Source organism: Mytilus trossulus, chromosome 2, assembly GCF_036588685.1.
Source record: "Mytilus trossulus isolate FHL-02 chromosome 2, PNRI_Mtr1.1.1.hap1, whole genome shotgun sequence".
NCBI classification, from domain to species: Eukaryota; Metazoa; Mollusca; class Bivalvia; order Mytilida; family Mytilidae; genus Mytilus; species Mytilus trossulus.
Window position 1 is genome coordinate 61,989,337 of NC_086374.1, and position 20,014 is coordinate 62,009,350.

The 20,014-nt window shown below is 33.3% G+C and overlaps 1 protein-coding gene across 1 annotated transcript; it reads left to right on the top strand.

Annotated features, from left to right (window-relative positions):
- The first annotated feature begins 4,498 nt into the window (after positions 1-4,498).
- LOC134707722 (glycerophosphocholine cholinephosphodiesterase ENPP6-like) lies at positions 4,499-14,337 on the top strand. The gene is made up of 7 exons (XM_063567728.1): positions 4,499-4,898; positions 7,444-7,592; positions 8,036-8,207; positions 8,585-8,880; positions 9,429-9,572; positions 9,753-9,843; positions 14,182-14,337. Exons 1-7 carry the CDS (start codon positions 4,670-4,672, stop codon positions 14,310-14,312), a joined length of 1,212 nt encoding a protein of 403 aa, XP_063423798.1. The 5' UTR covers positions 4,499-4,669; the 3' UTR covers positions 14,313-14,337.
- The last annotated feature ends 5,677 nt before the right edge of the window (positions 14,338-20,014 follow it).

Here is a 20,014-nt window from a genome sequence, read left to right on the forward strand (position 1 = left end):
GGAGTTTTGGTTTCAACAGTTTAGGAATTAGGGGCCAAAAAAGGGCCCAAATAAGCATTATTCTTGGTTTTCGCACAATAACTTTAGTTTAAGTAAATAGAAATCAATGAAATTTAAACACAATGTGTATGACCACAAAAGGAAGGTTGGTATTGATTTTGGGAGTTTAGGTCCCAACAGTTTAGGAATTGGGGGCCAAAAAGGGACCCAAATAAGCATTTTTCTTGGTTTTCACACCATAAAGTTAGTATATATACTTTGATTTTGACAAAAAATGAATCGGTTGGGTTCTTTGATATGCTGAATCTAAAAATGTACTTAGATTCTTGATTATTGGCCCAGTTTTCAAGTTGGTCCAAATCGGGGTCCAAAATTAAACTTTGATTGATTTCATCAAAAATTGAATAAATGGGGTTCTTTGATATGCCAAATCTAACTGTGTATGTAGATTCTTCATTTTTGGTCCTGTTTTCAAATTGGTCTACATTAAAGTCCAAAGGGTCCAAAATTAAACTTAGTTTGATTTTAACAAAAATTGAAATCTTGGGGTTCTTTGATATGCTGAATCCAAACATGTACTTAGATTTTTGATTATGGGCCCAGTTTTCAAGTTGGTCCAAATCAGGATCTAAAATATTATATTAAGTATTGTGCAATAGCAAGTCTTTTCAATTGCACAGTATTGCACAATGGCAAGAAATATCTAATTGCACAATATTGTGAAATAGCAATATTTTTTTTAAATTGGAGTTATCTTTCTTTGTCCAGAATCATCTCGAATCTTTGTTATATACAATGTATATTCACTTTTTACTACCAAATGATAAATTAAAATAATCTTTACCATTCAGTGATAACAAGCAGTTTTTTTTTACATCATAATATTTTATGATGTATTTAAATGTGTAGTTATTGTTGCAAACTCCATTAGAAATTTAATTGAGATTAGTTTTGGAATAAGGGAAAGGGGGATGTGATTAAAAAAATTGGGTTCAATTTTCTCATTTGAAATTTCATAAATAAAAAGAAAATTTCTTCAAACATTTTTTTGAGAGGATTAATATTCAACAGCATTGTGAATTGCTCTAAGAGAAAACAAAAAAATTAAGTTCATTAGAACACATTCATTCTGTGTCAGAAACCTATGCTGTGTCAACTATTTAATCACAATCCAAATTAAGAGCTGAATCCAGCTTGAATGTTGTGTCCATACTTGCCCCAACTGTTCAGGGTTCAACCTCTGCGGTCGTATAAAGCTACGCCCTGCGGAGCATCTGGTTTGAAATTATACTGGATAACTTCCAAACGTGGACAGAAGCTTGTTTATGATCATAAGATAGTATCAAGATGTTAATTTTGTAAAAAAATAAAATTCCATTTTTTCCGTTTTTATACGCCCGCAAAATTTGAAAAAATTTTCGTCGTATATTGCTATCACGTTGGCGTCGTCGTCTGCGTCGTCGTCGTCGTCGTCGTCGTTGTTGTCGTCGTCGTCGTCGTCGTCGTCGTTGTCGTCGTCGTCGTCGGCGGCGGCGTCCGAATACTTTTAGTTTTCGCACTCTAACTTAAGTAAAAGTGAATAGAAATCTATGAAATTTTAACACAAGGTTTATGACCACAAAAGAAAGGTTGGTATTGATTTTGGGAGTTTTGGTCCCAACATTTTAGGAATTAGGGGCCAAAAAGGGCCCAAATTAGCATTTTCTTGGTTTTCGCACTATAATTGTTGTAAAAAATAATAGAAATCTATGAAATTTTGACACAAGGTTTATGACAACAAAAGCAAGGTTGGGATTGATTTTGGGAGTTTTGGTCCCAACATTTTAGGAATAAGGGGCCAAAAAAGGGCCCAAATTAGCATTATTCTTGGTTTTCACACAATAACTTTAGTTTAAGTAAATAGAAATCAATGAAATTTAAACACAATGTGTATGACCACAAAAGGAAGGTTGGTATTGATTTTGGGAGTTTAGGTCCCAACAGTTTAGGAATTAGGGGCCAAAAAGGGACAAAAAAAAGCTTTTTTCTTGGTTTTCGCACCATAACGTTAGTATAAGTAAATAGAAATCTATGAAATTTAAACACAAGGTTTATGACCATAAAAGGAAGGTTGGTATTGATTTTTTGGAGTTTTGGTCCCAACAGTTTAGGAATAAGGGGCCCAAAGGGTCCAAAATTAAACTTTGTTTGATTTCATTAAAATTGAATAATTGGGGTTCTTTGATATGCCGAATCTAACTGTGTATGTAGATTCTTAACTTTTGGTCCCGTTTTCAAATTGGTCTACATTAAGGTCCAAAGGGTCCAAAATTAAACTTACTTTGATTTTGACAAAAAATGAATCGGTTGGGTTCTTTGATATGCTGAATCTAAAAATGTACTTAGATTCTTGATTATTGGCCCAGTTTTCAAGTTGGTCCAAATCGGGGTCCAAAATTAAACTTTGTTTGATTTCATCAAAAATTGAATAAATGGTGTTCTTTGATATGCCAGATCTAACTGTGTATGTAGATTCTTCATTTTTGGTCTTGTTTTCAAATTGGTCTACATTAAAGTCCAAAGGGTCCAAAATTAAACTTAGTTTGATTTTAACAAAAATTAAAATCTTGGGGTTCTTTGATATGCTGAATCCAAACATGTACTTAGATTTTTGATTATGGGCCCAGTTTTCAAGTTGGTCCAAATCAGGATCTAAAATTATTATATTAAGTATTGTGCAATAGCAAGTCTTTTCAATTGCACAGTATTGCGCAATGGCAAGAAATATCTAATTACACAATATTGTGAAATAGCAATTTTTTTTTTAATTAGAGTTATCTTTCTTTGTCCAGAATAGTAAGCAAGAAATATCTAATTGCACAATATTGTGCAATTGCAAGAATTTTTTTTAATTGGAGTTATCTTTCTTTGTCCAGAATCAACTTAAATCTTTGTTATATACAATATACAATGTATATTCACTTTTTACTACGAACTGATAAATAAAAATTTTCTCATTTGAAATTTCATAAATAAAAAGAAAATTTCTTCAAACATTTTTTTGAGAGGATTAATATTCAACAGCATAGTGAATTGCTGTAAGAGAAAACCAAAATTTTAAGTTCATTAGAACACATTCATTCTGCGTCAGAAACCTATGCTGTGTCAACTATTTAATCACAATCCAAATTTAGAGCTGAATCCAGCTTGAATGTTGTGTCCATACTTGCCCCAACCATTCAGGGGTCAACCTCTGCGGTCGTATGAAGCTACGCCCTGCGGAGCATCTGTTTACTTATAAATGGACTTAGTTTTTTTCTGCGGGGAACCATTACATTCTCACTGTAGAATATCAAGTTTTTAAATTTTTAATAACTTTCTTAAACTATCATGGGTTTGTACCAAACTTGGACAGAAGCTTGTTTATGATCAAAAGATAATACTAGTATACAGAAGTAAATTTTGTAAAAAAATAAATCCATTTTTTTCCGTATTTTACTTTTAAATGGACTTAGATTTTCTGCCAGGAAACAACACATTCACTCTGTGGTTAAATTTAAAAAAAAATAATAACTTTCTTATGCTACTTTTAATTTGTACCAAAATTTTGTTAACATTTTGTACCTGTGTTTCTGTATTTTGCTCATAAAAGGACTTAGTGTTTTCCTCCAGTTAACATTACATACAGTCTGCAGTTAAAGATTTTAAACATTTATTAGATCCATAAACTATCCTGGATTTTTACTAAACTTGGACAGAAGCTTCTTACAATTCAAAAGATAATATCAAGAGGAATATTTTTAGTGATTTTTTTCCACATTTTGTTGAGCCTGTGATTTTTAGCATAAGTAGGCGAGACACTGGGTTCCGCGGGACCCTTACACATTTTTTTAAATGATGAAGTATATTATAACATATAAATAAAAGGACGGCTTTGAGACGAGTCCTCCATCATACATATATGCTGTTACAATGGCTCACGGCAGATGTCTAGGATAGTACATGGCATTTCTGTTGATGCAAAGGCAGACCGGGATCGACTGACACCTAGAATATCAAAAAACTCGCTATTCATTTAACAAACAAAACATCAAAGTAATTATAATTTCAAAGTACAATTTTAAAGTTAAAAGAAATTGAAAACAATAATAAAATTCTACAAACAAATCCAATCCAATATCAATTAATATTTACTTGTTAAACAAAACCTTTTAATTGTAATATTAGTTATTCAAAATATAATTAAAAGTAAATAATTCTAAATCTAAATCATTTTCAAAACCAAGAAACCCATCTAGAATATCAAGAAACTCACTGCTAATTTTAAAGCGGCTTAATCAATTGCTATATACATTTTTCTAAACGTCCTAGTAACCTTTAATTGAGGCTGTAGCAAACAGGATTACAAAAAATAAACAGGATAAAAAAAAAACAGGAATAACGAAATAAAATTTTAAAACCCGAACGTCAGCTATGTCTAAATTGTATGTCAAATATCTGTCACAGGGCTTACATAAAATCATGATCATGGATCAATTTTCGACAAACACCCGGTGAACTATAGTGACGACAGCTGATTTGCAAAGAAAGGCGGAGCTTTATTCATACGGTCGATCTGTGATGTGTGTCAGAGTTATATAATGTCTTATTGCTTGCTACATGAAGTGTAAACATATTGATTTTTTGTTCTATGTTTAGCTGGTACATGTTTTGTTACGTGTATGCAAATTTGTGTGTGCATAAAACAATGGCTAATAAATTGTTAGTTTTGCTTTGTGATGGATTTCGTTGGGACTACCTAGAAAACAGAAAGGATCTTAAGGGATTCCAAAGGTTGCTGACCGAAGGTGTAAAAGCAGATTATCTGGAACCTGTCTACCCGTCTTTATCTTATCCAAACTATTATTCTCTTATGACAGGTATGTGTCGAACAATTATATTAATGCATGGGAGTTATTATGTGTGAATGGTAACTTAAGATCACTTTTAAGGTTTTTTAAACAAACAGGACAAAGACTGCTAGATTGCACAAAATTTAAATAGAATGGAATTTAGTGTACACATTTATAAATACAGTGCACACAAACTGAAAGGAACAGAAACATTAAATAAAGTGTTTTTTAAATGTATACAAATATAACGTTTTAAATGTCGAATGAGCTGGTCTTTGTGGTATGGGTTCTACCTGAAATGAAGGAGTAAAACATGTACATTTCATACAAATGCAGCAAGAATTACGTTCTTTTTTCATAATCAATCTTATTGTATTGAGCTTATGATATAAGTTATGTTAACGAATCTGTCCGAATGCATTCTCTTCTTTAATTTAATGCATTTGTCTCTGGTTTGCTCTTTCAAGTTCCATATTTGTTTTCAGTCATTGTTTTATCATATTACCTTTGACTAGCTCTCGTATATAGAAGAGAGGCAGAATAAACCAAGGAGAAAGTCAACTCATAAGTCCCAGGTAAACCTGAAACTGACAATGGCACATGTCAAAAAATTAAACCGAAAACGTCTACAAAACACAAAACACAACATAGAAAACTAAAGACAACACTAAGCCTTCTAAAACCGGGGGTAATATCAGGAGCTCCGGCAAGGTACGCGAATCCTGCTCCATACGTGTTACACATGCTAGTACAAACCCAGTGATAAGTCTAATTCGTTAGGCCGCATTCGAGGACAGGATTGAGGTTACGACAAATGGAAGATATCCGACGTCATTTGTGAAATAGACATTCCATCACGGTCAACCAACTGACCATATCGTCCGTAAAAGTTTCGAATGAGTTCAAAGTCACCAACACTTGGAACTGATTTTAAATATTTTCCTTGTAAGCAAGCATCAACCTTCTTGACAAGGAATTCATATTTCATGATAGAAAAAGCAAGCTCTGGGATATTGTATCAACTGGGAGATATGCGCAACACTAATACTTGCTTTGCAACAGAATATCTACAGACGAGTTGTCGCACGGGATCTTTAACGTAAGAATCGCATGCATTATTGTCACAATTTGAGGACATGGCTACGCATTTAAAATTCCGGCACACTCATCGATTGTATGGCTTTTACTGTCTAACGAGAAAGACAGTGACTAATTTTTTTTACATTTCATGAGGTTATAAATGTAACAGAGGAAGTGGGGATTATATACGTCGATGTAAAATGAGCAGTAACACCAACATGCTTTTAAAAAAAATACTATTACTGTAACAGTTTCTGTACAAGGGACGACCTTTTGATTTTCTTTTGGGATGTGCGGGCAATATTATTTTAAAATAGATATCTTTGCACAAAACAGGATAGACATGTATATTCTGAAGCATAAAAAGCAGGAAACCAATGTGTACATAAGAGAAAAAACGCATGTGTAGCAACATTAAAATATAAGTTGTCAGTCCCACCCCTTTTTCAAATAAAAGGACTATTGCATAACATACAGTTATACAATACATATTATTCAGGTATTTCACATCCAATTTTTTATGGAAATATTCTTTATAAAGCACAAAAATGTCAATATTCTCCTCAGAAACTAACAAAACATTTAAATAAACTTATGAAAAAAGGATATAGTTACGATACTTTTGTCAGGTCATTAAAGATTGCATATTTTGGCTTTAACATTGATTCGCTGATAGGGTCTTTGCATCGGAACTAAACACATTTATTTCTAAAAAAAACAGTTGTTGGCATGACACGGGTTATTTTCTTCTCATATATTTTATGATAGTATGATACTAAACCCCTAACGGGAGGGATTGTACCTGATATTCATATGATGAAGACATAATCTTTCAATCAGTTTAATTGAGGTCTGGAGCTGGCATGTCAGTTAAGTGCTAGTAGTCTGTTGTTATTTATGTATTATTGTCATTTTATTTATTTTCTTTTGTTACATCTTTTGACATCGGACTCGGACTTCTCTTGAACTGAATTTTAATGTGCGTATTGTTATTCTTTTACTTTTCTACATTGGCTAGATGTATAGGGGGCGGGTTGAGATCTCATAAACATGTTTAACCCCGCCGCAATTTTGCGCCTGTCCCAAGTCAGGAACCTCAGGCCTTTGTTTGATTTTAAATTTTAGTTTCTTGTGTATAATTCGGAGTTTAGTAGGACGTCCATTATCACTGTACTATTATGCATATTTTTAGGGGCCAGCTGAAGGACACCTACGGGTGCGGGAATTCTCGCTACATTGAAGACCCATTGGTTGCCTTCGGCTGTTGTCTGCTCTATGGTCGGGTGGTTGTCGCTTTGACATATTCACCATTTCCTTTCTCAATTTTATATTTGAAACGAACTAGAAGAGTGATTTGTTGAACTACCAAAGTACTAGTTTCTCATTGCCAGGATACAATTAGAAAAGTGCATTATTGAGTTTTTAACATACATGTATATTTATAGATGAAGTTAAAATTGTTATTTTTCGTAATTTCTAAATTTTATTTTAGGTTTATATTGTGAAGATCATGGCATGGTTGGTAACTACATGTTTAGCGAAGAGCGAGGTGAAAGGTTTGATATGATGGCCAATCCAGAATGTCGAAATAGTCATTGGTGGGAAGATGCAGAACCATTCTGGATCACAGCTGTCAAACAGGTCAGGTTCTTGTTAGGAGACGGGCATTCGATATTACGGGGTGGGATACACAGGCACTTGTTTCTATCCATGTGAAGGTCAACAATCCATATAAACACTTCTATTTATATGGATAGTTGCTCTTCCCATGGATAGAAACTAGTACCTGTGGTGCGGGTAACAGGAGTATTTCGAAATAATTATATTAGCATGGAAAAAATAAACTTGCCTAAGACTGGATGAAAAAATATTCCGTTCCACAAAATGTATGAAATAATTGTATACACATTTCCGACTAATAAATCCCACGGGTATAAATGAATAGTCACCCCCGAAAAAGTCATGAAAAATAATGTTAAGTTTGTTAAAAATCTTAAATTTAAACATTATTAAAGTCCAAGGTCCGTGTTGAATTATCATTTAGTACATTTAGGTAGAATTTTCTGTTGTAACTGATTATTCAGGGGAAGAAAACGTATATGTTTGAGTGGAGTGGTGGTGAATTTCCCCATAAAGGATTTAGTTCTACATACAGTTTACCAGTGGATGGAGAAAATTGGGCAATGTTACCAGAAATGAAGCGCAACATTAAAAAGTCTTTGGATATGTTTAAAAGCGATGAAATTGATATGTCAGGTATCATATTTAATCTATTATATTATTTTATTTGCAAATGTATCATATATATTTTTCATCTTACAATTGATTTAAAAAAAAAAAAAATGGGGGGAGGAGGGTGTACACGATCAGAAAAAAGTATCTCAAACTTGATTTTTTTTAATGCTTATTAGTAAAATATATGACATTCAGGTGTCAGTCTCAAAGTCGTTAAACGGTTGGGGTTGGGATGATTATCCGAAGATGGTTTACATCGTAATAATATAAACGTGTTTTTGTGCTTAGATTTTTAATTTGTGCCGATTTTTTTACTTTATTTTGTACGTTAAAGTTTGTTTTCTGTGGTATTTTAGGGGATAATAACTACCATTCTAACTATAATGAATTTATTTTAGGAGTTTTTGTATGGGAAATTGACAAATGGGGACATGATATTGACACAAAGTCAGATGACTTCCACCAAAAACTATTGGAGTTTGATACAGCTATAGACTCTTTACTGGATCAACTAGAACAACAGTCTTTACGAGATAAAGTCAATATAGTCATATTTTCTGACCACGGAATGAAGGACATATCGCCCGAACGAACTGTTAATATATCTCATATACTAAATACAACTGATGTGAAAATATTTACCGACAGGGGGCACATGTGTAATATTTGGCCCCATGATCACAAACTTGAAAAGGTTAGATGACAGATATTAAACTTGTGCATTCTTTGAAAAAAATCGCAATGTCATCGATATAACGATTTATTATGAACATTAAAAAAACTTTTTTTTTCAAAACATCTTCATCAAATTACATTTTATATAAAAATAAGGAAAATTTGTATGATTGCCAATGAAACCACCGTCCACCTCAGTGCAAATAAAGTAAATGTACGCAATTATATCCAACTGTAATATATACTTCAACCCTAACATAAAAAAACATAACGATAGTCGGGTATAAAAGGCCCAACATCGAAAAATAAAATAATTCTTTCCTTAATGAGAAAACTAACGGTCTAACTTCATTATCGATAGAAATTAGGGCGCATGTCCCGTTGTCCATGAAATATTAAATAATTTTTAATTGTTTGATTTCTGAAAAATTTATGACATGTTTCTTCTACTTGCATTGATCAGATTTATTTTTTGTTTGTAAGCTTTAATTGGAGTTTGTTACCAACTTTTATTTACTAAATGACATTTTCAGATATTTGATACGTTTTCCTTTACAACAATTATAGGTATATTCTGATTTGAAGAAACTGAACAATGAGCATATCACTGTATACAAAAAAGATGAGCTGCCTGATCGATGGTGCTATAAACATCATAAGCTTGTACCGCCAATTACAGTTGTGGCTGAAAGTGGATGGTTTATTTTAACGGTAACTTTTACTTAATGAATAGAGAGAAAACATCTTGTTTCTACCAGTCTCAAACTCTGATTGAATAGTTTTTTTTAAACACCACAATTAAATTACATCAGTAAATCAAGTTTCGTAGAATCCCTATAAATAGCCATAATTTTTCCACTCAAATTGTAAAGAACTAATTTCTATTTGCAGCCGGAGTATCCATCGGTGACAAGTAAAGGATGGCATGGGTTTGATAATGTCGATAAAGACATGCGCGGGATCTTCCTAGCAACAGGACCAGGTGAGTGAACAGGTTAATTAATTGGGTAGTTATAGTATAGCGCACTGATTCAAATAGCGCATGGTGGATAATTCATGGATAACAGGAGAAGCTTACATATATCGGTCTTTCAATTCTGTGAAAAGCTGAAAATACACCTTTTGAAATTTAGGTATAAAATTGTATGAAAAAATGTTGGCATCACAGGCACTTGTTTCTGTCAATATGGGGTTTACTATCAATACCAGTATAAAAAAAACACAAGGTAGCTAACGGGAATTTTCAATGTGTTCGCTTCAACCAATATTTTATAACTTTCCCTTGCCCCTTTCACGAATAAAAGTACACCAGTCTTTCGGTAATTGATTTATCTTTACAATGAAACAACTCTCACGTACCTTGAGAATACCCCTCAAACAGAATAACACACTTGAGAATACCCCTCAAACAGAATAACACACTTGAGATGAGAATTATTGACCTTTTTCCAGACCATTGAATTTGGAAGTACTAAACTTCCGGTTTACTTAGGAAGTTAATAAAACTGTGCAATCTGATTGGTCACATTTTTCTGGTTTCTGGTAACTAATATAAATAAACAGGTAACCAGATGAATTCGACCAATCAGATTGCTGTGTTATATTAACTTCCTAAGTAAACCGGAAGTTTAGTCCTTCCAAATTCAATGGTCTGGAAAAAGGTCAATAATTCTCATCTCAAGTGTGTTATTCTGCTTGAGGGGTATTCTCAAGGTACGTGAGAGTTGTTTCATTGTAAAGATAAATCAATTACCGAAAGACTGGTGTACTTTTATTCGTGAAAGGGGCAAGGGAAAGTTATAAAATATTGGTTGAAGCGAACACATTGAAAATTCCCGTTAGCTACCTTGTGTTTTTTTTTATACTGGTATTGATAGTAAACCCCATATTGACAGAAACAAGTGCCTGTGGATGATACCATGTAATTTTAAAACAGATGGCGCAAACGTAGCATAAGATAAAAAAAAAAAAAAGTGGTTGCGCAGAAGGACGCATTTTTGGCGCCACCCGATCTCTCCCCTCTATTTCACTATAGGAATAAGTTTCAAATCAATATAATGAAATAATGGAGAAAAGGGACTATATAATCTTTATTAAAAAAAATCATCTCGTCATATTAAATATCTATCAAGGTCATTCTTATGAATGATATAAAAATACATGATCACAAAATTAAATTTCATTAAAAAAAAAAGATTCCTTCAAATAAAATGACATAAATAACTCGTGTATTTCATAAATACTGACTCGTGTAAAATATCTATTAAAGATGTTCACTACTAATTCCAACACATGCAAAGAATAAGACTAATATGATTGTCTCAAAAGTTATACTATAAGATATGATGCTGCATCTGCACTGTTAACTGGTATCATGTTGTTATCCTTGGGGGTAAGTTTCACAAAACTATCTCAGGAGTAAGACATGTCTTAGAATGGTTTTACTGTATATTCTAGTTTCTAGTGGGTTTCACAAAGTGGTCCTTAATTTGCACTGCTTTTAAAGTTGGTCACAAAGTAAGGATTACAGGAGAGGTTTCTTATGATTATCTTATGATAGTCACAAGATTGGTTATATAAATTAAACTTATTTTTTATATTAAGTTTGGAAATTATCTTCTTTATTAAATTATTTCAATTTGGATGATTGAGTTCCCAAGAGACACAAAATGTAAATATAAATCTTACAACTCAATATAATGAATATAAACAAAGAGATCTGTACTTCAATCTTTTAAACTTAAACAAAGTAAATATAGGGTACACTGTCCCACTGGAAAGTCGTTGCCTATAGATAAACCTTAAATCATTTTATTTCATATTTATTTTAAAATCTATATCGCAAAATTGAAAAATAAAGTTTCTGTTGAAGTATGGTATTTTTGTATATTGTGTTGCTTGTTGAAAGAGGGACGAAAGATACCAAAGGGACAGTCAAACTCATAAATCTAAAACAAACTGACAACGCCATGGCTAAAAATGAAAAAGACAAACGGAAAAACAATAGTACACGTGACACAACATAGAAAACTAAAAAAATAAACAACACGAACCCCACCAAAAACTGGGGGTGATCTCAGGTGCTCCGGAAGGGTAAGCAGATCCTGCTCCACATGCGGCACCCATCGTGTTGCTTATGTGATTACAAATCCGGTAAATAGTCTAATTCGGTAGGTCAAATTCATGAAAGGGAAGGGGATTGTAGTTACGACGTAAGGAACATATCCGATATCATTTGTGAAACGGTTATTCCATAACGGTCAACCAACTCGTGATGGCGTCCGTAAAATTTACGAAGGGATGATTTCAACTTCACCATTTGGAACTATTGGTTTAATAGCTTCCTTGTGAGCAGTAACCCGGTATCAAGAAAATCATGATAGGAAATGCAAGCACGGGAATATCGTATCAATTGGGAGATATACACCCCGTATGCAGGTGCTGCTGGAATGTTGCCACTTAGAAATGGAAAGTTCACAATTGGAAAGCTGAAATCATCTCTTTTGTCGTAAAGATTTGTCTTCAAACGACCCTCATTGTCAATTTCTAGATGTAAGTCAAGATATGAAGCCGACTTAACTGTATCTGTAGTATCCTTATCTCCAATTCGATGGGATAGATGCGATCCACATAGTCACCAAATTTTGAATTGTTTAGTGAAATAACGTCATCTATATAGCGGAAAGTAGAGTTAAAGGATATTGCTAACTTCTTATCTTTCTTCCTAAGAAGTTCCTGCATGAAGTCAGCCTCATAATAATAAAGAAACAAGTCAGCAAGTAGAGGGGCACAGTTTGTTCCCATTGGGATGCCGACAGTCTGTTGAAAAACACGTCCTCCGAACGTAACAAATATGTTGTCAAACAAGAAATCAAGCATCTTGATAATATCGGTTTCAGAGAATTTTTTGTTTGAATCAGAGTGATTCTTTACAAAGTAGGATTTATCCCTCCCTAAGACAAGATACTTGTATCTACGTTGGTCATTCTTTTTTTTATGAAGCAAAGTAATACCAACTCTTTTAATTTGTCTTTTAATTTTGAAGTATGTTTCATATTGAATACAACAAAATCAATAAATTTGGTGTTTTAACTGTCTTCTGATTGGTTAAAATTATTAGTTTTATTTTCAATGTTGTCAGTTTTGATGCCGACACGCCCACTCTGTCGTTGTGTATTCATACGCCAACATGTGTTCGTTGTTATTGTTAATATAAGAAATATAAAAAGTTCTTTGAGCCTTATTTTTGATCGAATTTTATTTATAATGAATGGTAATAATTTATTTTGCTTTTATTGAACCATAAAACTAATTTTTGACTCTTCACCTGCTTCGCGGATTATTCAATGTGAAGAGTCAAAAAATAGTTCATAATCATGCAAAGTTGGAACTCAGACTAATCCTGGAGTGTGAAACCGGACTATTCAATGTGAAGAGTCAAAAATTAGTTCCTAATCATGCAAAGTTGGAACTTAGACTAATTCTGGAGTGAGAAACAGTACTAATCCTGTAGTGTGAAACCGGACTTATTATGGAGTGAGAAACCGTACTTATTTTGGAGTGAGAAACCGGTGGACTTATTCTGGAGTGAGAAACCGGCGGAGTAATCCTGGAGTGAAAAACCGGACTTATTCTGGAGTGAGAAACCGCCGGACTTATTCTGGAGTGAGAACCGGACTTATTCTGGAGTGAGAAACTGTACTTATTCTGGAGTGAGAAACCGGACTTATTCTGGAGTGAGAAACCGGACTAATCCTGGAGTGAGAAACCGGACTTATTCTGGAGTGAGAAACCGGACTAATCCTGGAGTGAGAAACCGTACTTATTCTGAAGTGAGAAACCGTACTTATTCTGGAGTGAGAAACCGGACTTATTCTGGATTGAGAAACCGGACTTATTCTGGAGTTAGAAACCGGACTTATTCTTGAGTGAGAAACCGGACTAATCCTGGAGTGAGAAACTGGACTTAATTATTCTGGAGTGAGAAACCGTACTTATCGCACATAGTGTAAACTGGATCTATCTATCTGAATGTATCGTGCATAGTGAGAAACCAGATTTACTGCGCAGTGAGAAAATGGGTTTGTCGTACAGAGTGGAACCTGGGTAAGTCGTACAGAAGGAAACACAAAGAAAGAGAAAACGAACGTATAATTACATAAAGTGAGAACTCGACAAAGATCCATTTTTAATAATACAAATAGACCTAACTTTAACTTCAGTCCATATAATTTGAAGATAACAATAGAAAAAAATAGGACTAGAAAGAACTATTTGACTTACAGTGTAATATATATTTAAAGTTTTACATTTCTTTTAGATATAAAGAAGAATGACACAGTTGGTCCAATGAGAGCTGTTGATGTTTACCAAGTTTTATGCAAACTTCTACACGTGAAACCTTTGCCCCATAAAGGAGAATGGAATCGTGTCCAAGATATATTTCTATGAAAAATAAATATCATTAAATATTTTAGATTATTCTTTTAATTCCTTATAAACTTTTTTTTAAATAAAGCATGATTAAGAGCTGTTATGCCTTTAGTGTAAATATTAAAAGCTTGACATTAAATTGAACCTTACATCCACGATTTTATTAAAGATAGTGAACACTTATTTTTATGGATACTGTTTGACTTCATAATTTATACTCTTCCTATGTATGGCATTTATATATGAGTGACGAATTCATGGGTATGTAGATTTCTTCTAGGACCCCTTTTCACTGGCAGCTACGTCAACAAATGCAGTTAACCCTATCCGTGTTAGTTTTCTGTTTATTTTGCTAAACAAAATATGCGAATCTCATAAACTGAAGAATATGCTATTATTAGTACTTGCACGACTCCTTTAAGTATCATCCGTTTAAATTATTTATTTCGTTACTAATCGTAGTTTTACCCAGTCGGAAACCCGGTTGAAATAGAACATAGAATCGAAGCTCTTTGTTAGAGAAGGCGAGAAATGTTTACTATAGTGACAACACTTTTAAAAGTTAATAGAAACAAACAAAATTACAATTTTCTTCTCAATTACGAAGTGTTTTATTTTAAAAAAAAACACCATTTGCATAAGTTTCAATTTATTTAGTACATAATTAAGCAGAACAATTAGATATCAAGTCGACGACATGGGTAACTTTTAAGTTGGATATGTAGAAAATGCATAACCTCCGATTTTTTTTTTAAATTACCACGAACGGAAAACATATCAATCTATTAGTTCAGTAATTTTCGTGTCTGCCCTTCCATTGTGTGACTCAAGAAAAAAATCCAAAAATGGGTAACAATTGTATTGAAAAGATAAAATCTAGTGCACCTTTTTATGTTAGGGCGTGTTTGAGTTGAATATTTAGTCTTGATATCATACAAAGCAAGAATACTTCATACATCGTCTCGCTTCAGATTCTATCATTTTTATATATCAAAGCTACAGGTTGACTTTAAACATAAAAAAATCACACTACTAAAAGATGAAATATATGGGTCAAGTGAAATTCCCTTCTAATGAATCACAAAAATAGTAGGTGTGTTCGAACAGCTATTTCTTTACTGAAAGTACTTGACGACGTCTTTCAAGTTGGATGTGAAAATGCATTTATCCAGCAATTGGGTGTTCTACTAAACAGATACAGCCCTACAGATTTCGCTATGCTGTATCTGTATACTATACAGATATCGATTTTAAAGCTCCGCCCACTGCCGGACTGAGTATTGTTTGAACCTGTGTGACCTCAGAATGTGTATTCGAGTTGCATTCCAATGACGATGACAATTGTCAATTTCAAAACTTTTTAAAATGTGTATGATTGTGTTACAAAATTAACCATGTCAATTTCAGCATGCATGTTTACTGAATGTCAAATCTGAAGCGTAGGACAACTCGTACACTTCTGTTTCAAATTTGACAATGTTTTGTTATTTGTTTTTACTGTTGAAATCAGTTGTTATGTTAAAATAGATAATTATTCACCTTGAGCGATGTATTATTGTTGACCACTCGAGATTCTTTTTTGCGAACCCGTCTTCAGCGTAATGTGTGATTTTGATATTTCTACGCGGGCCTCAAGGGATTACAAATCGAAAATAAATCCTAAATATGTTAGTTTTTGTGTCTTTCAAAGCACAAACAATATACAGAATTAATTGCAGGATAAAGACAATAACTGTTCAGTGTCTTTAGATATCAGCTGTATTTGTACTCGGCTCGAAACCGGCGTAGTAGCTCGCTAAAAGCTCGCATACACCTTGTTTCCAAGCCTCGTACAAATACAGCTGCTATTTAAAGACACTTAACAGTTATTGTCTATATCTTCGAAAAATTCTAATTTTTTGTGTGTGATAACTAGGGTTTATAGTCTTCAACCACTAAAAAAAATCTAGTCTGCTCTTCCACGAAATATTTAATTATATTTTTTTTAAATGTTTATGAATTTTCGAAAATTCCACCTGACAACCGATCAGACAATAGTTTTAAGTTGAATCAATGCATACAAGATCATTAACTGATGCTCATTAGATAGTTGATACATTTGTCTTTTAAAATACAGCTGACATATAAGGATCGTAATGGTGCAATGTGGATAAATTTGTCGGTTTTCAAGAGCAAAATTGGTAGCCCGTCGTCCCTACAATGGTTTCCATTTCTACGATTGTGAAAATGAACTGGCGTAATGGGGAGATAATTTGACGAAGCATGATCCTGACTGTACCGTTTGCGATTGATGTGTGTTTGTTTATTCCACATTAGCTAGAAGTATCAGAGAGGGTTGATATCTCACAATACATGGTTAACACCGCCGCCTTTTTCACCTGTTCCAAGCCCTTAAGTCTGGTTTTTATTATTTTATTATTTTTTTTCAATTTTTTTTTTCATATTTTAATAGTTATTCTTATATGACGTCCTTATTACGCTTTGTAAACACAGCCGTGTTCTAATTCAAATAGAACATGGGCTGCACGTGATTGACGTCACAATTGAAATTGGAACGTCAGATGAATTTTGAACAACGCCAGAGATCATAAATGGACATTTTTGTTGGTGTTGCTCGCTAGGAAATTAAATAAAAACATTCTAAAAGTAAGTTTAAATGCTTCTGTTCTTTTTTTATTGATAAACTGCTGATTTCCTATAACGTTTTTGGCTCATGAAATCAAAATTGTGTCGGTGACATTCCGAGCGTCTACTATAGGTCCGCTTCGAAGTGAAAGAGTTCAAATATTCCTATTAGAATCGAAATAATTCTATCCTGCCATGCTCTATGCTCATTTTAACATGGGTAGGCATTATATTTGTAAACATTTAATACCTCGCTAACGCTCGGTATTAAGATATTAACAAATATAATGCCTACCCATGTTAAAATGAGCATAGAAATTAGTATGGAAATTAGTATGGCGTTCATTATCACTGAACTAGTATATATGTGTTTAGGGGCCAGCTGAAGGACGCCTCCGGGTGCGGGAATTTCTCGCTACATTGAAGACCTGTTGGTGACCTTCTGCTGTTGTATTTTTTTATTTTGGTCGGGTTGTTGTCTCTTTGACACATTCCCCATTTCCATTCTCAATTTTATAGAGCATGGCAGGATAGAATTATTTCTTAATCACTTGTTACATCAACCCTAAGTTGCCCAGGGACGCAACTAAGGGGGCCCCGATTTTTACAGTCTCATTTGTCGGTGAAAAAGCAAAACGTGTATATTTTAATTTTGGTTCATTATTATGTTTCGGAGTATAGTATGGCGTCTATTTCGCTGAACTAGTATACATTTATTGTTATAGCTGAAGCTGGCCTCCCGGTTTGTGGTGTTCACGCTGCGTCGAGGACTCGTCGGTGGCCTTGTGCTGTTTTCTGCTATATTGTCGGGTTGTTGTTTCAGACAAATTCCTCGTTTCCATTCTCAGAATTTTAATTTTCACATATTGTCTTTTGAAAAGATCATTCATTTTTTAGTTCTCAGAAGATCATCCCTGAGATTCTAATGATCATCACCTTACTGCTATTGTACTATATGTATCTAAGTGTATTCAGTACAGGTACATGTTTGTTATTTTACCAAAACAGATTGAAAACAAAAAGATTGCAAACCCAATATCATTATTAGTTAACAATCATTTTTGTTCGCTTTGGAGATTCTGTATATCGTCAGGTTATCGGAATTCCAATGGGAACTAACTGTGCACCACTTATTGATGACCTGTTTTTGTATTGCTATGAGTTACAATTTGACACAAATCAGCAAAAACCGATCGAAACAACACTGGACGTTAAGCAACCAACAATCAATCAATCAATCGATATCACAAACTAGTCAAAACATTTACTAGATTTTATCATCGTTATAAGGACATCATTCGAAAATATAGCTCAAAATGCAGACTTCTTACACTGGACCAAAAGTGTGGAATGCTCTTCCTAATTCAATAAAGAAATCAAATACAGTATCTGAATTTAAACATAAATACAAATCTATGTACTTTTAACTTTACCATCATATTTGTACTGTAATGCTATATATATATCATAATTGTTTATTGTACTTTAAATTGTATATAATTTTAATTTATCATTATTATTGATGAATTGTTTATTTTAAATGTAATTATTATTGTATTAAGAGAGCCTTATTGAAAATTGGTGTAATCCAAATGAGTTACTCTCTCTAAATAAAGATATTATTATTATTATTATTATTATTATTATACGTTCAGGTATTTCACATCCAATATTTTATGCAAATATTCTGTATAAAGCACAAACATGTCAGTATTCACATCAGAAGTTAACAAAACCTTTAAATAGACTCATTAGGAAGGGATATAGTTACGATACAGTAACTGTTGTCAGGTCATTAAAGATTGTATATTTTGGCGTTAATATTGATTAACTTAGGCTATTGGTACTTTACGGAACGGAACGGAACGGAACGGAACGGAACAGAATTTCATTTAAGGTATCCAAAGGGGGGATTTATCAAAATTTCGAAAAATCTTTAAAACAAAACAAACTTTAAAATTTCTGTGTTTTACGGTTTTCCATATACAAATAACACAAATGTATACTTAATCTCATCTTCACAGGTGAAATGTGCAATAATGTATAACATCTGGAACTATTCTGTAAATGAATATGTCGGATTGTCCTGATAAATTATCATGAAATTAACGCATTTGCAAGTCATGCATTATGATATCTAGACTGACCTCACGTCGTCCTTTCCGACGATGATTAGAAACATTGGTTCTGATTTTAACTTTTTAAATTTATTATTCCGTTCCGTTCCGTTCCGCAAAGTACCAATTGCTCTGAGGAATTGGTATTTAACGGAATCGAACGGAAACAGACATCTTTAATGTAATTAAAGCAGTATGATAAAAAAAATTGTCTGACACCTTTTTATGCATAAGTGGTATGTGTTTTAGATAGCATTTTCGACTTGATCAATAAAAAAAATTTTAACACAAAGGCAGGTTACACAAAAAGTCTTTCTCCTTCCATCGGTAATTATATTTTAAAAAAGAGGCCTACAACAGCCCGTTCCGACGATGATTAGAGACAGTGATCAAGTTGAATCTGATTTAAACTTTTTAATTTATTATTCCGTTCCGGTCCGTTCCGCAAAGTACCAATTGCTCTGAGGAATTGGTATTTAACGGAATCAAACGGAACCAGACATTTATAATGTAATAAAAGCAGTATGATGAAAAAAATGTGTCTGACACCCCTTTTTGCAGAAGAAATAAGTGTTTTAGATAGCATTCCCGACCAGATAAATAATTAAGAATTTAACACAAAGGCCGGATAGACAAAAAGTCTTACTTCTTCCATTGGTAATTATATTTTTTAAAAGAGGCCTTCCACCTTTCGTTCCGACGAGGATTAGAAACAGTGATCAAGTTGAATATGATTTAAACTTTTTAATTTATTATTCCGTTCCGTTCCGTTCCGCAAAGTACCAATTGCTCTGAGGAATTGGTATTTAACGGAATCAAACGGAACCAGACATTTATAATGTAATAAAAGCAGTATGATGAAAAAAATGTGTCTGACACCCCTTTTTGCAGAAGAAATAAGTGTTTTAGATAGCATTCCCGACCAGATAAATAATTAAGAATTTAAAACAAAGGCAGCTTAGACAAAAACAAAAAATC

What these genes read in the sequence shown, in the direction of transcription:
- LOC134707722 (XM_063567728.1), top strand. Translation starts at nt 4,670, where the DNA reads ATGTTTAGCTGGTACATGTTTTGTTACGTGTATGCAAATTTGTGTGTG. An exon ending in CTATTATTCTCTTATGACAG is followed by an intron (nt 4,899 to 7,443) that starts GTATGTGTCGAA and finishes ATTTTATTTTAG; the next exon opens with GTTTATATTGTGAAGATCAT. An exon ending in GGATCACAGCTGTCAAACAG is followed by an intron (nt 7,593 to 8,035) that starts GTCAGGTTCTTG and finishes CTGATTATTCAG; the next exon opens with GGGAAGAAAACGTATATGTT.